At 44.4% G+C, this 24,228-nt stretch overlaps 1 protein-coding gene across 1 annotated transcript in view; it reads right to left on the bottom strand.

The window, feature by feature from the left end:
• LOC311248639 (receptor-type tyrosine-protein phosphatase delta-like) overlaps window positions 1-24,228 on the bottom strand; it is a gene marked incomplete at both ends in the record, with an annotated part of 60,843 nt that overhangs the window by 6,052 nt on the left and 30,563 nt on the right. Inside the window, 2 exons of the mRNA XM_084339493.1 lie at window positions 13,104-13,279; window positions 20,157-20,280. Coding sequence (XP_084195619.1) covers window positions 13,104-13,279; window positions 20,157-20,280 — 300 coding nt within the window. The remainder of the gene's footprint in view (window positions 1-13,103; window positions 13,280-20,156; window positions 20,281-24,228) is intronic.

Here is a 24,228-nt window from a genome sequence, read left to right as displayed (position 1 = left end):
GAACACTAAATGGTTCATATACCTGATAGAACACTATATGGTTCATATATCTGATAGAACACTAAATGGTTCAAAACCATATGCCACACACTCTCCTCTCCCAGAACCCTGTCGTCAAGGTACCAGACGTCATCTGTGCACACCTATCGCCAACTTTCCGCCACAAGTACAAATGCGAATACCTTCTCTGGCATTTCTGCTGACCAAGTGTGACATCACAAACGGGAGGAAAATGGCCAGAGACGTTGCGCGACTGATGCCATTTATTAGCCCCGACGGGCACTATAATTACATAACAGCCGCAGACTTCCATATCGTGTCACAGGCTCAGGTTCGTTATGATTACACAGCTTTGTTGCCCCAGCAAACTGCCAATAAAACACTGTTCCATTACTGGGTTATTATTATTAAGCCGCCAACAAAAAAAACTAAGCACTACAGTATATACGTCACGCCAGAGAAGGAAGGAAATAGGCTGCCGGGTGGTGTGGTGTGTTCTTCACCGCACATCGCTCACTTGTGACACACTGGATGTCTGCGTTTCATCGTAGAAGCTCCCTTACCACGTGTCCCAACATTATTTCTCTATATACATTTGGGTCCAAACGGTTCCCTAGCAACATAATTCCAGTCTATATCTTTATATCTATATATCTGATAGAACACTATATGGTACTTCATACAGTATATATGATCGAATACTATATGGTTCATATATCTGATAGAACACTATATGGTTCATATATCTGATAGAAGACTATATTATGGTTCATATATCTGATAGAACACTATATGGTTCATATATATATCTGATATCTGTCAACACGCAAGTCCTACTGTTTGTCCCAGGGTTTAATTCCCTAAGCGGCTGCATCAACACCGGCTACACTGAAGTGATTGAGAACCAGGGTTCGCTTGCAGTCAATATAGTCACCGTACTATGTGTGTAATACATGAAGGCAGCTCCAGTGCTTCACGGGGAGCGCTGTGATTGATCGATGTGGAGGACAATGAGCTGTTAGTGCTAGTGACAACAAGCCCATTATGTACTTTAACCCTTTCACTACCACACTACAGACGGTTAACCTTTCACTACCACACTACAGACTGTTAACCCTTTCACTACCACACTACATAAGGTTAACCTTTCACTACCACACTACATAAGGTTAACCCTTTCACTACCACACTAGAGAAGGTTAACCTTTCACTACCACACTACAGGTGGTTAACCTTTCACTACCACACTACAGAAGGTTAACCTTTCACTACCACACTACATACAGTTAACCTTTCACTACCACACTACATAATGTTAACCCTTTCACTACCACACTAGAGAAGGTTAACCTTTCACTCCCACACTACAGATGGTTCTGTATCATGCTAGCTTCCGCTCAGCGTCATATTGCATATATCTCGCTTCAGCATATATACACTGAATAATTCCAAAATGTACCTTTACATACCAACATCCGTCTGACCACACCCCCATCTGCTACCTATATAAGCAGGGGTGGGGCCACACACTCATCTCCTTCTCAAATTTCACCACAAGGAAGTGCCTGTTATATACCCCACTTGACGTGGAGAAAATATTGATCTAAGGAAAGGAAAACAGAAGACAAGGAGATACGTTGACATTATATCTTTATTTTCTCTCTCACTATTTTCGAGAAAATACGGCGATATTGTCTTCGTCACTGGAGTGTCTGGAAGATGATGATCATTCTGACCTCCACCATTTTTTTTCGTAATAGGGCCTCGCGCCGCTGATATACTCCCCACCTGCAGTCCTCCTTGCTGCGGCTGGATGGGTATTGACCCTCCGGTCATACAGCTGGACTGTGGGAGGCACCGGCTGTTGTGAGAAGCCGGTTTGCTTCCGTGCTGGGTGAGTACTGTTTTGCTTGCGAGCGCTAGTTGTCTGTTAGTGCTATGGGGGCTAGCTGACAATTTACGAAGGCCGGCCCCAGATTGGGGTCCTCTGCTCGGCTTCTTAAGCGGCGGACGGAGGATCTTGGTCTGACGCCCATGATGGTCAACCTAGTGGGCCGCGACCGAGACCTGGTTGAACCCGGGATTATCTGGACGAGCGGATGCTTCTCTGTCCCGTGCAGGCCCCATCTTTCACATGAATGTGGAAGTACACCCTAAAGCACGAGGAAAAGTGGGCATGGATCTTCGTTATCGGGAGTTCCATGCTCAAGTCGGCTGCAGCCCGGATGGGAATTGTGCCGGCTCCGCTGTATGTCTGGTAAATCACAGTTGAAAACTGTGTTTGACATTTATTTTTCTCTTCCCTCTTAGGATGGGGAGGGACTTGGACAGCGGCCTGTCTGAAGTGTGGCTTGTTATGTCGTTGTGTACAGTTCAGGTGATAGCTGCTTAGCTGGCGTGCTAGTTTGTGGCCTACGGTTGTTAGCCAGTCAGCTGTTAGCTGCGGCGCTAGCTCGTTGTGTTCACTAGGCTAGTAAATGTTAGCTTGTTGCTATCAGTCGGTCGGCTGTTAGCTTAATGCTACACTGTTGAAACGTTACTGTGACTATAACGTGCCTTTAACACTCTGATTACGACGTCATCTTTGACAGAGGATGTTAGTCGACCCTACACCCGGGTGCCATGCCAGTGAGGACTTCGTCAACATGGAGAACGGCGGCTGGGTGGCATAGCGGACATACCCTGGTCACCAACGCAGGAGATGCTGGGTTCGACTCGGTGTCCCGTTGAGCAGTGTTGCAGTCCTCTCGGCCTGCGCTCAGGGTGAAGGTAGGAGTCCTGACCGGACTTTAAACACTTCTTCTTTTCTTCCCTTCTAAATGTTTTGTAATAACGATGTTTCCAAAACATGTGTTGCTGCAATACATTGAGGATACGACGCGTGTTGTGTGTGAATTGTCTTGTCACTGGTATAGCTTCTCTCTCCATAGTAAATCGCCGTTGTTTTTTACATGTGTAAAAATGAACTGGTTAGTTGTGATGAGAACATGTGTGTTCATGTAACGTTTGTAACGTGGGTGAACTCACAACTAAGAGGGTTAGTTAACCTGTGAAGCTATGCTTAGTGACATGTGATTGAGGAATGAATCTTTTTCTCAGCCTCTGATGACAATGAACAGCATGTTCACATATTAACAGGGGTACCTGTTCAACTTGGTCATATCAAGGGTAAGATAGGAGGGGTGACCCCCCGGTTTCCCTGGGGCTTCCCCCCCCCTCCTCTCAGACATGTTTGTTTACAATATATTGTGTCACTGTGTTTGTGGGGATACGATGTAACCCTCAGCTTAAGTTGCTGGGGTTGTGCTTCCGCTTGAGACATTTTTTTTCCTAAAGAAAAGGTTGTTTGGTCACTTATCATGTGTGCTTAGCAAGGTCTGTGGCCATTACATAATCGAGGACTTGTGTCTTCTCTCGTTATGAAAAACGGCGTTCCTCTGTAGTAAGAGTGTAGGGAGGGAGGGAGTTTCCTGGTCCCATGGCCTGAAAAATTGGGCGTGTGCACTGCGGAAATTCCCCCGCCATAGAGTACGTCACTGAGCGCGTCTCTATTGGTAAGACTTCCGTGAGTTGTTCAGGTTCCATGTTATGGATCTGTTTCAGGGAGTTGTCAGAGCTCCTCCTCACGAAGCTCCTCCTCAGGGAGAAGTGCCTTCTGTGAGTTCGGACTCTCCTTCCCAGTGAGGGAGCCTCCTCAGAGTTTCAGAGCTTCCTCCTCAGATTGTCAAGGTGAGTGGAACTTCAAAAAGGAGTTCTGCTCTATTGTGTGTGTTTTCGATTCAATTCGATTATTGAGTGTGTGTATTGGTTCAGTGCCTCCTCCTCGGAGAGCCCTAACCCAAGTGTTACATAGCTCAATGTTGCAATATTTCTTTTCAATCTATACAGCTCGCGTGGGAAGTCTCTCTGGGGATTCCCGTCTCCTCCCTGTGGCGAGGGTGGCGGGATGTAAAAATGAAAAAAAAATTACCCTCAGCTGCGTCACGTGGGATTCATGTCAGTCTGTGTTTCTTTCTTTTTTAATAAAAAGAGAAAAGAACATGAAGCACGACGGCTCCTTGTCGTTCTCCCAGGCGACTTGGAGGAACAATGTCTGGTGTCTTGTTAGACTATCCATTGATGTGTTTGGGTCTCGACGCGTACATAGTGCTGGCTCGGGGTGTTTCTGATAAGAATCGCACATGAGGCTGGTACGCCTTGGTTGCTTGTTATTAAAACGGCGTTTTTATAGGGCAACTGGGATGGAGGTTTTCTCTTCCGAGGGCCTGTTACTAGGTCTAGACGAATTCTCGTTCATATCTGGGGGATGTTAACGGAATAGATCAAAACATAGATAGAGGGGTCTCACGCCCTTGGGGTGGGCCACTGAGCGCGGTACGAATGGGACCGTCTGGGTGGAGCCCTCTTTTCATGTTTTAGATCGACACGCGTACCTACCCCCTCTCTTGGAGTGGGGATGTCGGCGTGGTTAGGGCACGGGACTGGTTCTGGTCACGCTGGTCCAGGTCAGTTAAGGGGAGACACTGCAGGTGAATAGGCAAATATACTTTTTTTGTTGATTTTGAGATTTTGTTATATTTTGCTTCCTAAACATGTCTTCTATGAAACTAGTGACAATAAAACGTCAATAACACACATTTAGTTGTTTATTTTACTTCTTTTTGCCTTATTGCACCCATAAATGTGCACATATTTAATGGGGAAGTGCCTCATTTGCATATATAAACATAAAATTCTGAAAACTTGCAATATATTTTTTCTTAGTTTATATGTACATAACAAACTGGGAAAGTTTCATAGTGATATCTATTCAAATATTTTTTGCCTATTAGGGGGTACTACACTGTACTACACTGTTTGTAGCCTGTGTGTAGTTCTGTTCAGTTCAATAACATCATTATTATTATTATTCAGTTATCAGGCATGTGTTTAGGTTGTCTATTACTAATGGTTTGATTAGGTATTGTGTTTGTAAATATCTGTTTCAAAAAAAAAGTATGGCATTTTACAATACAGAACTTTGAAGGCGTTTTCCCAAAAATGAGTTTTAAGAGTTTTTCCTCATACTCTGAGCCAGAAATCTCCACTTCAGTAACACTCACATACACCAAACCTTCCAGTTCTATTCATATCTATGTTCTGAAGGTATTTACAGAAGGGTTTGTTGATATCGCATTCATACCCTGATTTATATCACATTTTATTCCTAAAAACATGGCGAAATATGGAATTTTACCATAAAAATGGACTGAATGGATTATTTTCTGATTTATGGAGTGATAAAAAGAGATATCCAAAATCCCCTCTGTAATAACCTTTGGCTCTAATATGTCAACAAAATGAAACTATAATTTTGAAAATGGCTTTATCCAATGTTCAGATTTCTGTCCCGGAATCATATGCAAATTATTGCATATTTAAGTAGATCATGCCTCATTTGCATATATAAACATACAATTTCAGAAAACCTGTAATACAAAAAAGTCTTGTCTTAATATAAGTAATCAACTGGGGAAGTTTCATTGTGATATCTATTAGTTAATTTTTTTACCCTATTCACCTGTAGTGTCTCGCCTTAAGCCGTTGTCCGCCGGGGACGCAGATCTGCTGTTCTGGTACCCTGAGGGACTTGTGCTTTTTTCGGGGGGAAAAATGCCGGGCCGGCCCGGGTGTCACAGGGTTGGCATTATGGAGACCCTTTGTTGGGTACATGTTGTACCTGGCACTATCATGAAGGGGCTGGTTCTCCTTTCTTTTCGCTCCTCTCTCACGCATGGCGAAGAGGGGGCTGTTGGGGTAGTCTTCTGGACCTCCTCTGGCATCTCTGTGTGCTTCCCGGGCCGCCGGGCCCGGTCCGAAGTTGTGTTTCGTCGACCCGTAGGCCTGGAATAACCCCTTTTTGAAAACTGAAACACTTGTACTGCGGTATAGCCAGTGTATACCCGCAGGTGTGTTTTGGAGTTTTTTCTTGAGGGGTTATAGGAAGAGGGTGGTTGATTCCCTGGTGTGTTGGAGCAGAGTCAACTCCCGGGTTACCCGGTTGAGTGTGCCCCTGCACGTTCATGACGCCTGCCAATCGTGTCAGCTTTCTCTGCCTCGGCCCCTCTGGGTCTGGTGGAGGCTTTGTCATGGTGCGCAACAATGCCAGCATATGCCCCTTCCGCCGGGGTGCTGTTTTCAGTTGACCCCTTTGGCGCCTGTCTCGCCCGCAGTGCTCCAGGCTCGGGTCAAATGCCTGCTGCCTGGATTGAGAGACCGACCCCTTCTGGTGGTCGTCTCCCCGGTGCGCTGCCTGCTCCCGCTGTAGTGTAGCCTCTTGAGTGCTTCGAGTTACAGCCATGCTGACTGCCTGTGTTGCAGGGTCAGTGTGCCAGGCGGCGTACTAGTGGGGGGAAGGGCCCGCTCTTGGAGAGGCCCTGTCCGAATACGCTGGCGATGTGGGGGGCGGTGTCACTAAGTGACCGCCTGGTGAGGTCTTGATGCTGTGGCGTCATTTACCTCTCCGGGCCCCCTTTTTCCGGGGGATCCAGTCCCTTCAGTGGGTCTGGGTCTTCCTTCACGCTCCGCTGCTCCGGCCTTGCCACGGGGTTGAGTTTGCTCTTGACCCCGTGATTTTGGGGGCAGTAACGAGGTTTGTTCCTTCCGTTCGTTCCCTGGTGGCATGCGGGTTGTGCGTGAGCGTAGTCGTGGGGTCAAACCGCGGTCTGCTCACCCTGTGCGTTGAGTTGCTCAAGTTTCTCTTCGCACGGTCGGATCCGTCTCCCTCCCGTCCTCCAATAGGGAGGGTATCCTCCATTAGGGAGGGTCGGGGGGGCTCGGTCCTCTCCGGTCTGATGGTTGTGGGGGGCCTCAGCGGGGTACATTTGTCGAGCTTCTAGCTCCCGCTCAGCTCCTGTTATGCAATATGACGCTGAGCGGAAGCTAGCATGATACAGAACGTAAGGTTATGTATACAACCAAGTTCTGTGAATGCTAGTGACGCTCAGCGTCTAGGCGCCACTGCGGCCCTTGATTTTTCATTGTGGTGACATTTTTTGGGAAGGAGATGAGTGTGTGGCCCCACCCCTGCTTATGTGACCATCTCAACCTTGAGGGGAGTTATTATGTGACGTCTCGACCTTGAGGGGAGTTATTATGTGACCGTCTCGACCTTGAGGGGAGTTATTATGTGACCGTCTCGACCTTGAGGGAGTTATTATGTGACCGTCTCGACCTTGAGGGGAGTTATTATGTGACCGTCTCGACCTTGAGGGGAGTTATTATGTGACCATCTCGACCTTGAGGGAGTTATTATGTGACGTCTCGACCTTGAGTGAGTTATTATGTGACCGTCTCGACCTTGAGGGAGTTATTATGTGACGTCTCGACCTTGAGGGGAGTTATTATGTGACCGTCTCAACCTTGAGGGGAGTTATTATGTGACCGTCTCGACCTTGAGGGAGTTATTATGTGACCGTCTTGACCTTGAGGGGAGTTATTATGTGATCATCTCGACCTTGAGGGAGTTATTATGTGACGTCTCGACCTTGAGGGAGTTATTATGTGACCGTCTCGACCTTGAGGGAGTTATTATGTGACCGTCTCGACCTTGAGGGGAGTTATTATGTGACCGTCTCGACCTTGAGGGGAGTTATTATGTGACCGTCTCGACCTTGAGGGAGTTATTATGTGACCGTCTCGACCTTGAGGGGAGTTATTATGTGACCGTCTCGACCTTGAGGGGAGTTATTATGTGACCATCTCGACCTTGAGGGAGTTATTATGTGACCTCTCGACCTTGAGGGAGTTATTATGTGACCGTCTCGACCTTGAGGGAGTTATTATGTGACGTCTCGACCTTGAGGGGAGTTATTATGTGACCGTCTCGACCTTGAGGGGAGTTATTATGTCACCGTCTCAACCTTGAGGGGAGTTATTATGTGACGTCTCGACCTTGAGGGAGTTATTATGTGACCGTCTCGACCTTGAGGGGAGTTATTATGTGACCGTCTCGACCTTGAGGGGAGTTATTATGTGACCGTCTCGACCTTGAGGGAGTTATTATGTGACCGTCTCGACCTTGATGGGAGTTATTATGTGACGTCTCGACCTTGAGGGAGTTATTATGTGACCGTCTCGACCTTGAGGGGAGTTATTATGTGACCGTCTCGACCTTGAGGGGAGTTATTATGTGACCGTCTCGACCTTGAGGGAGTTATTATGTGACGTCTCGACCTTGAGGGAGTTATTATGTGACCGTCTCGACCTTGAGGGAGTGTGACCGTCTCGACCTTGAGGGAGTTATTATGTGACTGTCTCGACCTTGAGGGAGTTATTATGTGACCGTTTCGACCTTGAGGGAGTGGCGGCGAGTGGCGTGGGCGGCAGCTGTCGGGGGGGGGGGGGGGGGGGGGGCAGGTACACTATGAGCCTCGCTGCTAATGAACAGACATAAGATAAGATACGATACTCCTTTATTGATCCCCTCAGGGAAATCCAGGTGTCATAGCAGCATGGGGGAGAGGGAGGGGGGGAGGTACAGGTAATAGTAGAAAGACATAAATATAGGCTATAAAATGTAAACAAAAGGGGTCTCTATGCTCTATTGGTTATATGTTACAGTAAATATAGGCAATCCAGAATTTGAATCTGAATACATACTATGAGTAAGAGTAAAAGTAAACAGTATACACAAGGTGCAGTATACACAAGGTACCCTAACTGGCATGATATATGTCATACGTTGTATTCCGTGCAGGTTTTGGTGGTTAAGAGTCAGACAAATACCTTAAACAAATTGAATAAGAGGGAAGAGCCTGAGTAACAAATGTCATTGACTATGTGAATCAAGTATATTATACTGTATGATTAATGCAATGTGATGTTCAATATGACACAAAATAAAAGAAAGTTAAAAAAAAAAAAGAGTCAGACAAATAAACAAGATAAATTATATTTTGGTGCCATCGAGAATGGGGTGTGCAGCCTCTGTGGGTAACAGACTGTGCCTTGGAGAAGAGATATAAGGATGACAACGTAAACAAGGTATCTGCAGGTTTCAACAAGTTCAATGTAAGACTTGTTTAGGCCTTTTTTAATACCACTTAGAGCTGAATTTAATACCAATTTCACTACCATACCAAACCAGTACCAAAAAAGAAAAACACATAGCGAGACTGAACTGGCGGCTGCACTTGCACGCGTTCCATACAAGCTCTCGCCAGACACACCAAACTCCCAGTAGCACCGCAAAAATATTATGACGAGGCCCTCGTTTGCTAAATTACCACATCACTTTTAGGTATTTCAAAAAAGTGTATAAATGTTTATTTAAATAAAAATCACATTTACATAGTCAATGGGTCCTGTTGTTCAGCCTCACAATGCTATTGGATAGTAAATGTGTTTATAGGTCCCACATTCTGGCCTCTGAAGTTGCTAATGTCAATAAATATACAAAAACATTTCATATATTTTAATATTATCTCCCGACATCCGGGCTGCCCCACCGATAAATGTGATGTGCAAATTAAATGTAAGACTTTTTAATACCCTTTAAGGCCTTAAATCAAGTTATAAATGTAAGACTTTCTAATAGCTGGCAGATGCCCTGGTAAAAAGCACATGTTTGAAGCAGATGAAGTCTAGAGACTCAGTGAGCCTGGAGGAGCCTATATGGTCGTCAGTGTTGAATGAGGGATGGAGCTAATCGTGGCTAATCATTAGCTCATGCTTAAGGTCCCCAAGGACAGACGGAGAAAGTCAGCCTCTTGTTTCAATGCCCCCGTCTTCTTGGAATGATAAAAATATCTGTGTATTTAGTGCATTAAACCAGTTTAAAAACATGATTATAAATCTTCCTGCTTCAGTCTGTGACTGCATTTGTGTTTGTTGTCCTATTGATTCAGTGTCTAATTGTCTAAGCAGCTCTTTCTTTTCCTCATGTTTATTTAGTGTTTTATCTGTTTTTAATATGCCTGTAATCTCGACGCTGCTGTAAATGAGGGAAGCCTCAACTGCCTCTTTGAGTATAAATAAAGGGTTGCATGTATCAATGAATGGCATATATGATGTATATCATGCCAGTTAGGGTACCTTGTGTGTACTGCGCCTTGTGTATACTGTTTACTTTTACTCATAGTATACAGTATATGAGTATAAATGATGTATACTGTATCATGCCAGTTAGGGTACCTTGTGTATACTGTTTACTTTTAGTATATATTCAGATTCAAATGACTTATTGCCTAAATCTATTGGAACGTATAATATAATAATATAAAAGGGCATACAGACCCTCATCTGCACACTGTTTATTTTTATATATATATAAAGTATATTGTTTCTCTCTAATTATTTCATATCTAATTTTATTGCCTATATTTACGTCTTTCTAATATTACCCTGCCCATACCTGTACCTACCGTCCCCCCTCCCCCATGCTTCTATGATGCCCGAATTACCACAAGGCGATCAATAAAGGAATATCTTATCTTATTGTATTGTTTTCTTCTCATAGTTTACCTTGGCGATATATACAATGTACAGGTGATTAAACTGGGTACAAAATATATAAACGAGTTCTACTGTGTAATAGTGCTAATCAGATGTACTGTATGTACAGAGTTGTAGTATTAATATGTAGTGATACAGGTATAAAGACACTATGGTAGTAAGTCATACTGGCCAGCAGCGTAACTAGTAAGAGTAGGTAAGGGATATGTACAGATATAGATAATGTAAAAATGATTATATGCAGGTATGTACATACAGGTACGAATAAATATACATACAGTATATACAGCATTATTGTACATGCTATCATATTGAGGGTGTTAGAACGGACACTGAATATTTTTTATTTTTTTTTAATAAAATGTACCCATCAGCTATTTTTCAGGGTAGAAAAGCGTTCTCTCAATACTGTATTCTCTCAAGCGTTCTCTCAATCACCCTGTCCTCTGCATGGCCTTGTTAAAATATAGTGAACAGGCCACTGAGTTTGTTGGCTCATAAGGTCCACATGAGGTTCAGATGCTGGTTGAGACCTGTTAGCGATAGTAGAATATAAACATCATTGGAGTCAGAGAGTTCGACATGTTAAGGCTCAAACAGAAGAAACAGAGCAGCCCCGAGATTCTAGGTGCAGGTGACATCACCAGTTTGAGGGTTTGAGTGTTGCAATGATTTCTGATGTCTAGCTTTAGGAGAAAGAGGTGCAATGAGCTCTCATGTCTGGCTTTAGGAGAGAGAGGTGCAATGATCTCTGGTGTCTGGCTTTAGGAGAGAGAGGTGCAATTATCTCTGATGTCTGGCTTTAGGAGAGAGAGGTGCAATGAGCTCTGATGTCTAGCTTTAGGAGAGAGAGGTGCAATGAGCTCTGATGTCTAGCTTTAGGAGAGAGAGGGGCAATGATCTTTAATGTCTAGCTTTATGAGAGAGAGGTGCAATGAGCTCTGATGTCTAGCTTTAGGAGAGAGAGGGGCAATCATCTTTGATGTCTGGCTTTAGGAGAGAGGTGCAATGATCTTTAATGTCTAGCTTTATGAGAGAGAGGTGCAATGAGCTCTGATGTCTAGCTTTAGGAGAGAGAGGGGCAATGATCTCTGATGTCTAGCTTTAGGAGAGAGAGGTGCAATTATCTCTGATGTCTGGCTTTAGGAGAGAGAGATGCAATGATCTCTGATGTCTGGCTTTAGGAGAGAGAGGTGCAATGAGCTCTCATGTCTAGCTTTAGGAGAGAGAGGTGCAATTATCTCTGATGTCTGGCTTTAGGAGAGAGAGGTGCAATGATCTTTGATGTCTAGCTTTATGAGAGAGAGGTGCAATGAGCTCTGATGTCTAGCTTTAGGAGAGAGAGGTGCAATGATCTTTAATGTCTAGCTTTATGAGAGAGAGGTGCAATTATCTCTGATGTCTAGCTTTAGGAGAGAGAGGGGCAATGATCTTTGATGTCTGGCTTTAGGAGAGAGGTGCAATGATCTTTAATGTCTAGCTTTATGAGAGAGAGGTGCAATGAGCTCTGATGTCTAGCTTTAGGAGAGAGAGGGGCAATGATCTCTGATGTCTAGCTTTAGGAGAGAGAGGTGCAATGATCTCTGATGTCTGGCTTTAGGAGAGAGAGGTGCAATGAGCTCTGATGTCTAGCTTTAGGAGAGAGAGGTGCAATGATCTCTGATGTCTGGCTTTAGGAAAGAGGTGCAATGATCTCTTATGTCTAGCTTTAGGAGAGAGGTGCAATGATCTCTGATGTCTGGCTTTAGGAGAGAGAGGTGCAATGATCTTTGATGTCTGGCTTTAGGAGAGAGAGGGGCAATGATCTCTTATGTCTAGCTTTAGGAGAGAGGTGCAATGATCTCTGATGTCTGGCTTTAGGAGAGAGAGGTGCAATGATCTTTGATGTCTAGCTTTAGGAGAGAGGTGCAATGATCTTTGATGTCTAGCTTTAGGAGAGAGAGGTGCAATGATCTCTGATGTCTGGCTTTAGGAAAGAGGTGCAATGATCTATGATGTCTGGCTTTATGAGAGAGAGGTGCAATGAGCCCTGCTGTCTGGCTTTAGGAGAGAGAGGTGCAATGAGCCCTGCTGTCTGGCATTAGGAGAGAGAGGTGCAATGAGCTCTCATGTCTAGCTTTAGGAGAGAGAGGTGCAATGATCTCTGATGTCTGGCTTCAGGAGAGAGAGGTGCAATGATCTCTGATGTCTGGCTTTAGGAGAGAGAGGTGCAATGAGCTCTGTTGTCTGGCTTTAGGAGAGAGAGGTGCAATGATCTCTGATGTCTAGCTTTAGGAGAGAGAGGTGCAATGAGCTCTGATGTCTAGCTTTAGGAGAGAGGTGCAATGATCTCTGCTGTCTGGCTTTAGGAGAGAGAGGTGCAATGATCTGCGATGAACAGGCTACAATACGTCCACAATTCTGCTCCCAGGGTTCTCACCCGCACCAAGTCCTGGCACCACATCACCCCCACCCTCATCCACCTCCACTGGCTTCCAGTCAAGTCCTGCATCAATTTAAAGATCCTCCTCATCACCTACAAATCCCTTCACTCCCTTGCCCCCCGTTACCTAGCTGAGCTCCTCCATCCCTACATCCCGGCTGCGGTCCTCTGACGTGGTCTAACATACCCTGGACCTCTCCTCCAGCTTGGTCATCATGACGATGTTGGCACTTCGCTGCTCCCAGATCATCCGCCAGAAGTCGCCAAACGTCTCCGGCAGGGCTCCCTGCGTGGCGATGTAGGCGTTCTGCTTCCTGTAGCCGTCAATGTAGTTGGCGTTGATGTAGTCACTCCCAGGGATACCTGCCACAAGAATAATATATGAGATTGAAGAGTGACGTAAAAGAGGGTCATGTTGAGGAGGTATTCAAAGACTAGTTAAGTAAAAGGGTCACATGTCACACGTTATAAACAGTGGCAGCAATGTGGTGAGAAAGAGGAGAGAAGATATAGAGAAGAGAAGAGATAGATACGAGGAGAGAGAGAGAGAACATTAGAGAGAGCGAGAGAGATAGATAAAGAGAGAGATAGAGAGAGAGAGATCAAGATAGAGAACATTTGAGAGAAAGACGAAGAGAGATAAGAGCAAAAGAGAGTGAGATAAATAATAAATAGAGGTGTGGAGAGGAGAGAAAAGAGAGGAGGATAGAGAGAGAGAAGAGGGAGGAGAACATTTGAGAGAAATAAGATGAGAGAGAGAAGAGGATAGAAGAGAGAGATAATAGGAGAGTGAAAGAAGATGAGATAGAGATGAGGAGAGATAACACATATGAGATAGAAGAGAGTCGGAGAGAGAAGAGGAGAAAGGAGAGATAAAGAAGATGATATAGAGATGAGCAGAAGAGTGAGACAAATAATAAAGAGAGGTGTAGAGAGAGAGAGAGATAGCGAGAGAGATAGAGAGAGATATAGATGAGCAGAAGAGTGAGACAAATAATAAAGAGAGGTGTAGAGAGAGAGAGAGATAGCGAGAGAGATAGAGAGAGATATAGAAGAGCAGAAGAGTGAGAAAATTAATAAAGAGAGGTGTAGAGAGAGAGAGCGAGAGATAGAGAGAGAGAGAGAGAGAGAGAGAGAGAGAGAGAGAGAGAGAGAGAGAGAGAGAGAGAGAGAGAGAGAGAGAGAGAGAGAGAGAGAGAGAGAGATACGGAGAGATTGAGATCTGTGTCTCAGGGTGATTAACCTCAGTTGTTTTACATACAGAGAGAAGCCGATGTGAGAAGGCCAGAGAAAAGGGTGGCTTTGCCTGCTACTTAAATCAATCGGGGGCTCCTCCGCCCACATTGGCAGCTCGGTGCGTGAGGTGAGGTCAGCGTTCTTCGGAGTTCAAACCCCACTTGCTCCAGCCGCTTTGACACTGAGCGAGGGTGACGTCTGTGTCTACAGTCTGCCATGGAGTTAGTGAAGCCAGCCTAGGGCCAGCAGCCGTGTGGTTTGTGCTTTTAAAACCTTGTGGTTTTCACAAGAAAATGTCTGACAACGATGGCTAGTGTAGTTGTTTATGTAATTGAGGCTTTATTTAGATTATATGCTACAGTGTTATAGATTATATGCAACCAACTGCAAGTGTGTTACAACCACCATAGAGCCATATATAGTGTGTATTCGCTGACGCTGATGGTTCTTTCTTCTTCTGACCACTCTGTGTGACTTGTCTTAGCTGATTTTTTTTTATCGTTTATTCTCATTTATTTTGCCTATATGTATGAAATAGCTGATTTTTGTTTTGTAAGCTCGTCGCCACTGTAAATTAGGGTACACTCAGAGTTTCACGGGTTGAAATAAAGGTTTGAAATGAAATGAAACGATTCCCACTCGTCTACCTCACACAGGAAAAAAGGAAAAAACTAAAAAACAAACAAAAATGTGGCGAAAACTGTTTTCTCCTTCCACCCTTCTTCCTCCTCCTCCTCCTCCTCCTCCTCCTCCTCCTCCTCTCTCCCCTCTTGCTTGTGCTCAATGAAAGGCGGTGCGGTCTCCTCCAGTCAGGGAGGAGAGAGACAGAGCTGACAGCTAGTCAATGCTCCTGGACTGGCAGTTTGGGGGCTTGGCGCACACATGGTCTGCCGAGATAAGTCTCATCTGCATGGAGCACACGTCCGACAGAACTCCCTCCTCCCCCCCCCCCCCCCTCCCTCTCCCTCCCTCCCTCTCCCTCCCTCTCCTCCCTCATCCATTTTTCCCTCTCTCCCAGGTAACTTATTCAGCGAAAAAAGGAGAAAATATTATCCAAATATGATATTTTTTTTGTATTATTCCAGCCTTCCTGCCATCCTCTCTCTCCTCTCTTCCAGTTGCTGTATGTTTCCATTGCGGACAAGAGTTAAATACAATTAAGCCCCCCCCCCACAGGCTTTTTGAAATGAAAGGAAAAGGAAAGAAAAACTAAAAACAAAAAAAACACATTATTACGGTTTAATGAAAACGAGTTGTTTTTTAACGCATAATTTGCTAAGCGGTTTCCGGCGCGTACTGTCACTCAGGATTTGTATAAACGCGACCATCTGTTTCTCTCCGTTCCCCCCCCGCCCCCCCCCCCCCCCCCCCCCCCCCCCCCCCGACTGCCGATACACTCATTAATAAATACACATTGTTAACAACGCTGCTCGCGGGATGGGACTCCTACTCGCGAGGAAGCGGAGGCATCGCTAATAGAAAAAACGCAATTTAGCTTTTGCAAGCTTTTTTTCTCTCTCTCTCTCCCTCTCTCTCTCTCCTCTCTCTCTCATATTTTAACAGTCGATCCATTTTGAGGCAGGAAATAAAAATGTTCCTCCCTTTTAACCCGTTCACTACCACACTACATAATGTTAACCCTTTCACTACCACACTACATACGGTTAACCCTTTCACTACCACACTACAGACAGTTAACCTACCTTCTGTGGTGCGGTTGTGAAAGGGTTAACCGTCTGTAGTGTGGTAGTGAAAGGGTAGCCGTCTGTAGTGTGGTTGTGAAAGGGTTAACCCTTTGTCGTGTGGCAGTGAAATGGTTAACCTTCTGTATTCTCGCCATGAAAGGGTTAACCCTTTGGTAGTGTTGTAGTGAAAGGGTTAACCCTTTGGTATTGTCACAGTGAACGGGTTAACCCTTTGGTAGTGTTGTAGTGAAATGGTTAACCCTTTGGTATTGTCACAGTGAAAGGGTTAACCCTTTGGTAGTGTTGCAGTGCAAGGGTTAACCCTTTGGTAGTGTTGTAGTGAAATGGTTAACCCTTTGGTATTGTCGCCGTGAAATGGTTAACCCTTTGGCAGTGTTGTGGTGAAAGGGTTAACCCTTTGGTAGTGTGGTAGTGAAAGGGTCAAAGCGGGTCGAGGTGGACGTCTTCTTGACCGTGAGAGAGAGAGAGAGAGAGAGAGAGACACACACACACACGCACACACACAAGCATGGAAAGAACATTCCCTGGAAACTGAAGCTGATTGGATTCCCTTTGACCCGCTCTCTCTGTGACCGGTGTGATCTCGCTCTGCATTGTGTTTCGATTCGACCCATGTTAAAAGATCACCCTGAGTGGGAGTTGAACCCATCACAGACCACTGTACCAAGAGGTGAATTCACTTCTAAGTACTGGGTCTGGATGCCTCTGTGGAGTGAGTTTACTTGCAGTACCGCTTAACGTCCACAGCCACTTCACTATACAAGTCCCTCGTGACTGTGGATAGACATGCGGTACCTCCGTTACATCTCTCTCTCTCTCTCTCTCTCTCTCTCTCTCTCTCTCTCTCTCTCTCTCTCTCTCTCTCTCTCTCTCTCTCTCTCTCAGAAACAGTGACCTGTCCGCGTGTCGACGGCCAAAACGCCGCTCGGGTTGGTCCGCTTTCGAAAAGGTGCTTCTTCCACTCTCCTTTAATAATAGGTGGCTGTGGTGGATTCGCTAAATATAGGAACAGGGGGGGGGGACTAATCGCGCAGATGTTTTCTCGTGCAACATTCCGACGTTCCAAATATAAAGTTTGGAGGGAATCCGAGGGACGGTTGGAACAGAAAGTCATATACTGTACGTGCCCAGAGAGGGGAGGCAGCTCCTTCTGTCAAATGAATGGGAAATCAGTCGACAGGGGCTTACTCACACTGCCAACTCAATCCCCATGAGTACGCTTCCACTGAGGAGGAAATTAGTACGAGCTGTGGTTCTGGGAAGAGGAGCCTTTCAATGATGGCATGGTGTTATCTGATTCAGTTATAACAGCGTGCATCTTCGGATGCTAGCACATGGAGCTAGTCCCTAACCCTAACCCTCCTTGATAACTCTGATACACACAATCCCTAACCTCCTTGATAACTCTAACGATCATATACAGAATCCCTAACCTCCTTGATAACTCTAACGATCATATACACAATCCCTAACCCTCCCTGAAAACTCTAATGATCATATACACAATCCCTAACCCTCCCTGAAAACTCTAATGATCATATACACAATCCCTAACCTCCTTGATAACTCTAACGATCATATACACGATCCCTAACCCTCCCTGAAAACTCTAATGATCATATACACAATCCCTAACCCTCCCTGAAAACTCTAATGATCATATACACAATCCCTAACCTCCTTGATAACTCTAACGATCATATACACGATCCCTAACCCTCCTTGATAACTCTAATGATCATATACACAATCCCTAACCTCCTTGATAACTCTAACGATCATATACACAATCACTAACCTCCTTGATAACTCTAACGATCATATACACAATCCCTAACCTCCTTGATAACTCTAACGATCATATACACTATAGGCTGACCCCCATTAGTCGAATAGTCGACTAATCGATTGAAAGGAGCCGTAGTCGACTGCCAACCTCTTAATCGAATGCAAAAAATATATATAATAATAATAATTATTATATATATATATTTGTTATCATTCTTTCCAAAAGCGTGGCTAACGCTAATGGCACGCATACCAGAGGCTAACTGCCTAAGAAAACAGGCACAGAGGCAATGACAGAGGATTTCACCCATCTAATGAACACACTAGACTAGACAAATATCAAGATGTATCCATCAGTGGACCAATTGCATGCTTTTGCAGAGGACAAGAAGCCTTCAGTCGACTCCTTCAGAAATTAAGCACCCCCCACAGCCCAAATGGAATGGTAATTTTTTTTTTAATTTTTACTTTTTTTTGTATCGTTGACTAATAGTCGACTATCGGCTAATTTCGGCAACTACAAGTCGACTATACAAATCCTTAGTCAGGGAGAGCCCTAATATACACAATCCCTAACCCTCCTGATAACTCTAAAGATCATATACACAATCCCTAACCCTCCTTGATAACTCTAAAGATCATATACACAATCCCTAACCCTCCTTGATAACTCTAATGATCATATACACAATCCCTAACCCTCCTTGATAACTCTAATGATCATATACACAATCACTAACCCTCCTTGATAACTCTAATGATCATATACACAATCCCTAACCCTCCTTGATAACTCTAATGATCATATATACAATCCCTAACCCTCTTGATAACTCTAATGATCATATATACAATCCCTAACCCTCTTGATAACTCTAATCCAACGTCAAAATCCCAAATCCCTTTTTACCCGACGACCTCAATCAAAGTCAACAAAGGAACGCTTGCATGGCCCCAGGGGGAAAAACAGTCTTTGTGGGAAGCTTTGGAAGGGAAGGAGGCGGTCCCACATGTGCCTCTCTGGCGGCGAAGCGCCTATACTCTCCCTCACAGAGGACAAAAAGCTCCGACGCGGGCGTACAGATGTGTTTATACGCCTGGCTAATGGGGTCCATCAACACTCAGCTGTGTGTTCTCTATGGGAGACTGCGTAGGGACGCGCCGTCTTTATTTATCTGCTTCCTTCACATTAGCATCCAGTTACTCGCCCGCTCGCTTGTTTATTTATTTCCCTTCTTCGCTCTCTCCCTCCGTGGGACCGGCTGAATGGAAATGGTTAATTAATGGCTGTTTGAGTGTGTCTTGTTTATACGTGTGTGTTGTTTGTGTGTGTGTGTGTGTGTGTGTGTGTGTGTGTGTGTGTGTGTGTGTGTGTGTGTGTGTGTGTGTGTGTGTGTGTGTGTGTGTGTGTGTGTGTGTGTGTGTGTGTTGTATGTGTGTGTGTGTGTTGTTTGTGTCTGTGTAAATCCCTGCAAAAGAGCTGGCGCTCAGTGTGGTTATTTCAAAATGGCTACCCGTCCTTTGAGAGCGACGACACGCTTTTAAGACGTTTAACATCCATGTTCTTAAGCTTCAGGATATCATGTCCGTCACCGAGAGACGGCGAGGGATCTATGTGATATTTAAGTTGTTGGTCGTCGTTATATAAGTTATCTATTTTTCCCTCCAGGGCTATTTCCGTATTCCTGTGTGTGTCACACGCTCTTGTAGACTGAAAAGCGATGTTAAATGTAGGCACCCGCGTCTAACTCTCCGCAATCCATCTCTATAATCTCATCTCCAATAATGTATCTGTATGCGTCTGATGAAACACTCGTGCATGTGTGCATGCTGACGGCTGGGCGGGGGGGGGGGAGGGGGGGGGGGGGGCTCCCGGGATTTCATGGTTCAGTTCTATTGTGACTTTCATAGACAAGGATGGCAAATATAGGCGTAGCTGTCGAGCCAGCATGCCACTGCTGCTGCCGCTGCTATAGAGTACAGTGGAGACGCGTCGCAGAAGTCTGGCGGATATGGGTTTGATGGGTGCCTGCGAAATCAGTACTCTAGGACAGGTGTTCTCAAACTTTTTTATACCACTAGTCCCCATTATATTTAGGAATAATTTTTCAGCGACCCCCACACTTGATCATGCATATTTATTAGAACATTTAATTACAACACTGTGTTATCAATACACATTTATAAAACGAGGCATATTTAGCCAAAATATGTTGCCAGAAACATAATTTTTTTTAATATAATATTGATTTTATTTTATTTTACTGTCGCAACCCGTAGTTTGAGAACCGCTGCTCTAGGAAGGGTGCATGTGTGTGTGTGTGTGTGTGTGTGTGTGTGTGTGTGTGTGTGTGTGTGTGTGTGTGTGTGTGTGTGTGTGTGTGTGTGTGTGTGTGTGTGTGTGTGTGTGTGTGTGTGTGTGTGTGTGTGTGTGTGTGTGTGTGTGTGTGTGTGTGTGTGTGTGTGTGTGTGTGTGTGTGTGTGTGTGTGTGTGTGTGTGTGTGTCTTACCGTCAATAGCTGACAGTAGCACTCTGGAGTGGTCGTATGCGATCACGTTGGCGTATCTGTTCTTTGGTTTGTTGACTTCCAAGTTGGAGTGTTCCCAGGTGAACTGCTGCCCAGGGTCGATGGACTGAAAGAGGAAGAAGGAGGAAGATTAATTGTCGTTTTGCACAATACCCACTGTGCGTCACCCGGGACTGACTTTCAATCTATGGAGGCAGCCTACATAATGCTATTGAAATAGGATCAATATTTCATTTCATTTCATTTGAAACCTTTATTTCAACCCCGTGAGACAGAGGTTACCCGGCGACGACGAGCTTACAAAACAAGCAATCAGTAATTTCATACATACAGTATAGGCACAATAAATAAGAATAAACAATACTAAATCAGCTAAGAGAGTTACATGTCAACACACGGTGGTCGGAGATCATACTTTTAAATGCAGCAAGAGAAGGAATAATAATAATAATAATAATAACACATTTAATTTGTAGTGCACTTTACATTTGGAACCAAATCTCAAAGTGCTACAGGGTAAAAACATAGGCAATTAAAGAATAAGGCATAAAAACATACAAACAAAGGGATAAAACACACAAATGCATGTATAAAAGGTTAAAACTAAGAAAAAGCTTTGGTGAAGAGGTACGTTTTTAGTCCTCTTTTAAAAGAGTCAGTAGTCTGTGCTCTCAGGTAGTCAAGGAGGGCATTCCACAGGCGAGGAGCAGCCGAGCAGAAGGCCCAGTCGCCCCCATGTCGCGGAGCTTGGTCCTGCGGGGACGGAGGCCATTGGTGTTGGCAGAGCAAAGGTTACGGGTGCATGGTTCTGAGGTGAGGAGATCTTTGAGGTAGGGGGGTGGGGGGGGCATTTCCGTGGATGCACTGATGGGTCAGAAGGGATATTTTGTATTCAGTACGGACGGTGATGGGGAGCGAGTGAAGAACCTTCAGCTTCAGAATCAGTCAGAGTTGTGATGTAAGAGGGACGTTTAAAATAAACAAATACCAATGATAGTTACACCTTTCAACCGGAGAAGGCCATCCAACCTTTTCATAATGGACACGTGGTGGGTATGATATCAGCGAGGGATGAGTGGCGGATGTCTTTCAGTGCTTAGCTTAAATCACATCTATTTGAGTCTGCTGTTTGAATGCAGACCTCGGAGAATCTGCGCTAGAAATTCTAGGCCTTGTTCCTCAATTGGGTTTCCTTCTATTCCAGGCTCCAGAGTTATCTCAGCCGGCGAGTCGCACATTTCTTTCTCATGACGTTAGATAAAGTGATGTTAAATTTAGGCGCAGAGTCTACTCTCACATTCTATCTCCATGATTTCACCTCCAATTATGTATCCGTATATATATGATGAAACACACTGCTGGCTGGGGGTGGGACTTCATGGTTCAATTCTATTATCAAGGTTTATCGATTAACAAATGATTCTCATCAAACAGTGACCTCTGGGCAAAGGATGACAACATGGTACTGTGCTTTGTTTACAGTTTTTGTTTTGATCTGATGTGTGGGTTGGATTTCAGTAGGTATAGGGGGGGAGGGGCTGCTACTGCTGGCCACACCTCAGACTCTACCAAGAGAGGTCTGGAGGCATGCACAGTATAATAAGTTACTAAACTCAAACCCCCACCTCAGACTCTACCAAGAGAGGTCTGGAGACAGTCACAGTATAATAAGTTACTAAACTCCAACCACCACCTCAGACTCTACCAAGAGAGGTCTGGAGACAGTCACAGTATAATAAGTTACTAAACTCTAACCACCACCTCAGACTCTACCAAGAGAGGTCTGGAGACAGTCACAGTATAATAAGTTACTAAACTCTAACCCCCACCTCAGACTCTACCAAGAGAGGTCTGGAGACAGTCACAGTATAATAAGTTACTAAACTCTAACCCCCACCTCAGACTCTACCAAGAGAGGTCTGGAGACAGTCACAGTATAATAAGTTACTAAACTCAAACCCCCACCTCAGACTCTACCAAGAGAGGTCTGGAGGCATGCACAGTATAATAAGTTACTAAACTCTAACCCCCACCTCAGACTCTACCAAGAGAGGTCTGGAGACAGTCACAGTATAATAAGTTACTAAACTCCAACCCCCACCTCAGACTCTACCAAGAGAGGTCTGGAGACAGTCACAGTATAATAAGTTACTAAACTCTAACCCCCACCTCAGACTCTACCAAGAGAGGTCTGGAGACAGTCACAGTATAATAAGTTACTAAACTCTAACCCACACCTCAGACTCTACCAAGAGAGGTCTGGAGACAGTCACAGTATAATAAGTTACTAAACTCCAACCACCACCTCAGACTCTACCAAGAGAGGTCTGGAGACAGTCACAGTATAATAAGTTACTAAACTCTAACCCCCACCTCAGACTCTACCAAGAGAGGTCTGGAGACAGTCACAGTATAATAAGTTACTAAACTCCAACCACCACCTCAGACTCTACCAAGAGAGGTCTGGAGACAGTCACAGTATAATAAGTTACTAAACTCCAACCACCACCTCAGACTCTACCAAGAGAGGTCTGGAGACAGTCACAGTATAATAAGTTACTAAACTCCAACCACCACCTCAGACTCTACCAAGAGAGGTCTGGAGACAGTCACAGTATAATAAGTTACTAAACTCCAACCCACACCTCAGACCAAAACAAAAAAAGTTAACAAAAGCTCAATACAAAATGGGGCTCTTTTTCCTAGAGATCGCTGTTTGATGACATTACAGATGCTATACCTTAAAGACTGAGTCAATACATTTTACTTCAATTATTGACGGTGTAAAATAACCCTGAAAAAAAATGGAAAGAAAGAAAATCAATTAATGAATTGTGTGCATGGATGCAGAATCACGAAAGCTTATAACATGCATGTATAAATGATCCCATCCCTACTACTACTACTACTACTACTACTACTACTACTACTACTACTACTACTACTACTACTACTACTACTACTACTACTACTACTACTACTACTACTACTACTACAAGGTATTCTACATGTTATTTTAATATCCTTCACACATTCCACCTCAGTTACATCTCAAAGTGGGTTGTGGAGACCCCATGGGGTCCTTAATTTAACCATATTACAACACCACTTTTAGATATTTAAAAAAATCTGTAAATGTTTATTTAAAATGTTTAATTACATTTACATAGTGAATTGGTCCTGTTGTTCAGCCTCAAAATGCTATTGGATAGTAAATGTGTGTATAGGTCCCACATGCTGGCCTCTGAAGTTGCTAATGTCAATTGTATTTGGCCTTCCAGTCGGTAGAGAAACACAGAATAGTTGAATTTGACTATTTCATTCAGTCAAAAGTTTGCCGAATGATTGCTGATTCCCGGCTGTACAGTCATGAATAGACTGAACATTTGATCTCCACGATGGCGTCATGGTCATGTACTTTTATTTTACTTAACTCACTTACCACAGCATTTTATATCCCTAAACATAAGATCCGGGCCACTTCTTTGTCAAACACTTATCCCAAAGTTGTTGAAATGGTCCACCTTCTCAAAATCCCAACGGAGAGTCTGTCTGTTTACTGGGGGCTGACATCTTGATTAGAATGTGAACTGTGTTATTTTCACTCCAAGTCGCATTCGATTAATCACGGCAGTGCCCGGTAAACAGATTCTCCATTGGAATTTAGAGAACTTGGACCATTTAAAGTTAATTTCAGTTCATGTTCACTTGCCCGGCTGTGATATGAAGTGAGCAGAGGGTAGCGGTATAGATACACAGACAGGAAGCGGCAAGCTCAATGAGAGAATACTGACCGGGTATTATATTATTATATATAAGTGACTGTTCTGATTATAGGTTTCACTTTCTCCACTGCTATCTCCTCAACTACAGTACAGACAGTTATGGAACTCTGGACGTGATCATATCTAACAACATAATGGTCTCAGATGGGGGGCCCAGAGACATACTCTTATCAAACGGGGGTCGGTTGCTTAGAAGGTTGAGAATCAATGACATATGTCACCTAGTCCATAAGCTCTGAATCCGAAAACAGTTTGCATCATATAAAGGA

The sequence above is a fragment of the Notolepis coatsorum genome, assembly GCF_963971535.1.
Source record: "Notolepis coatsorum genome assembly, contig: SCAFFOLD_988, whole genome shotgun sequence".
Lineage (NCBI taxonomy): Eukaryota > Metazoa > Chordata > Actinopteri > Aulopiformes > Paralepididae > Notolepis > Notolepis coatsorum.
Note: the sequence above shows the minus strand (reverse complement) of the source record. Positions and strands in the feature narration are given on the sequence as shown.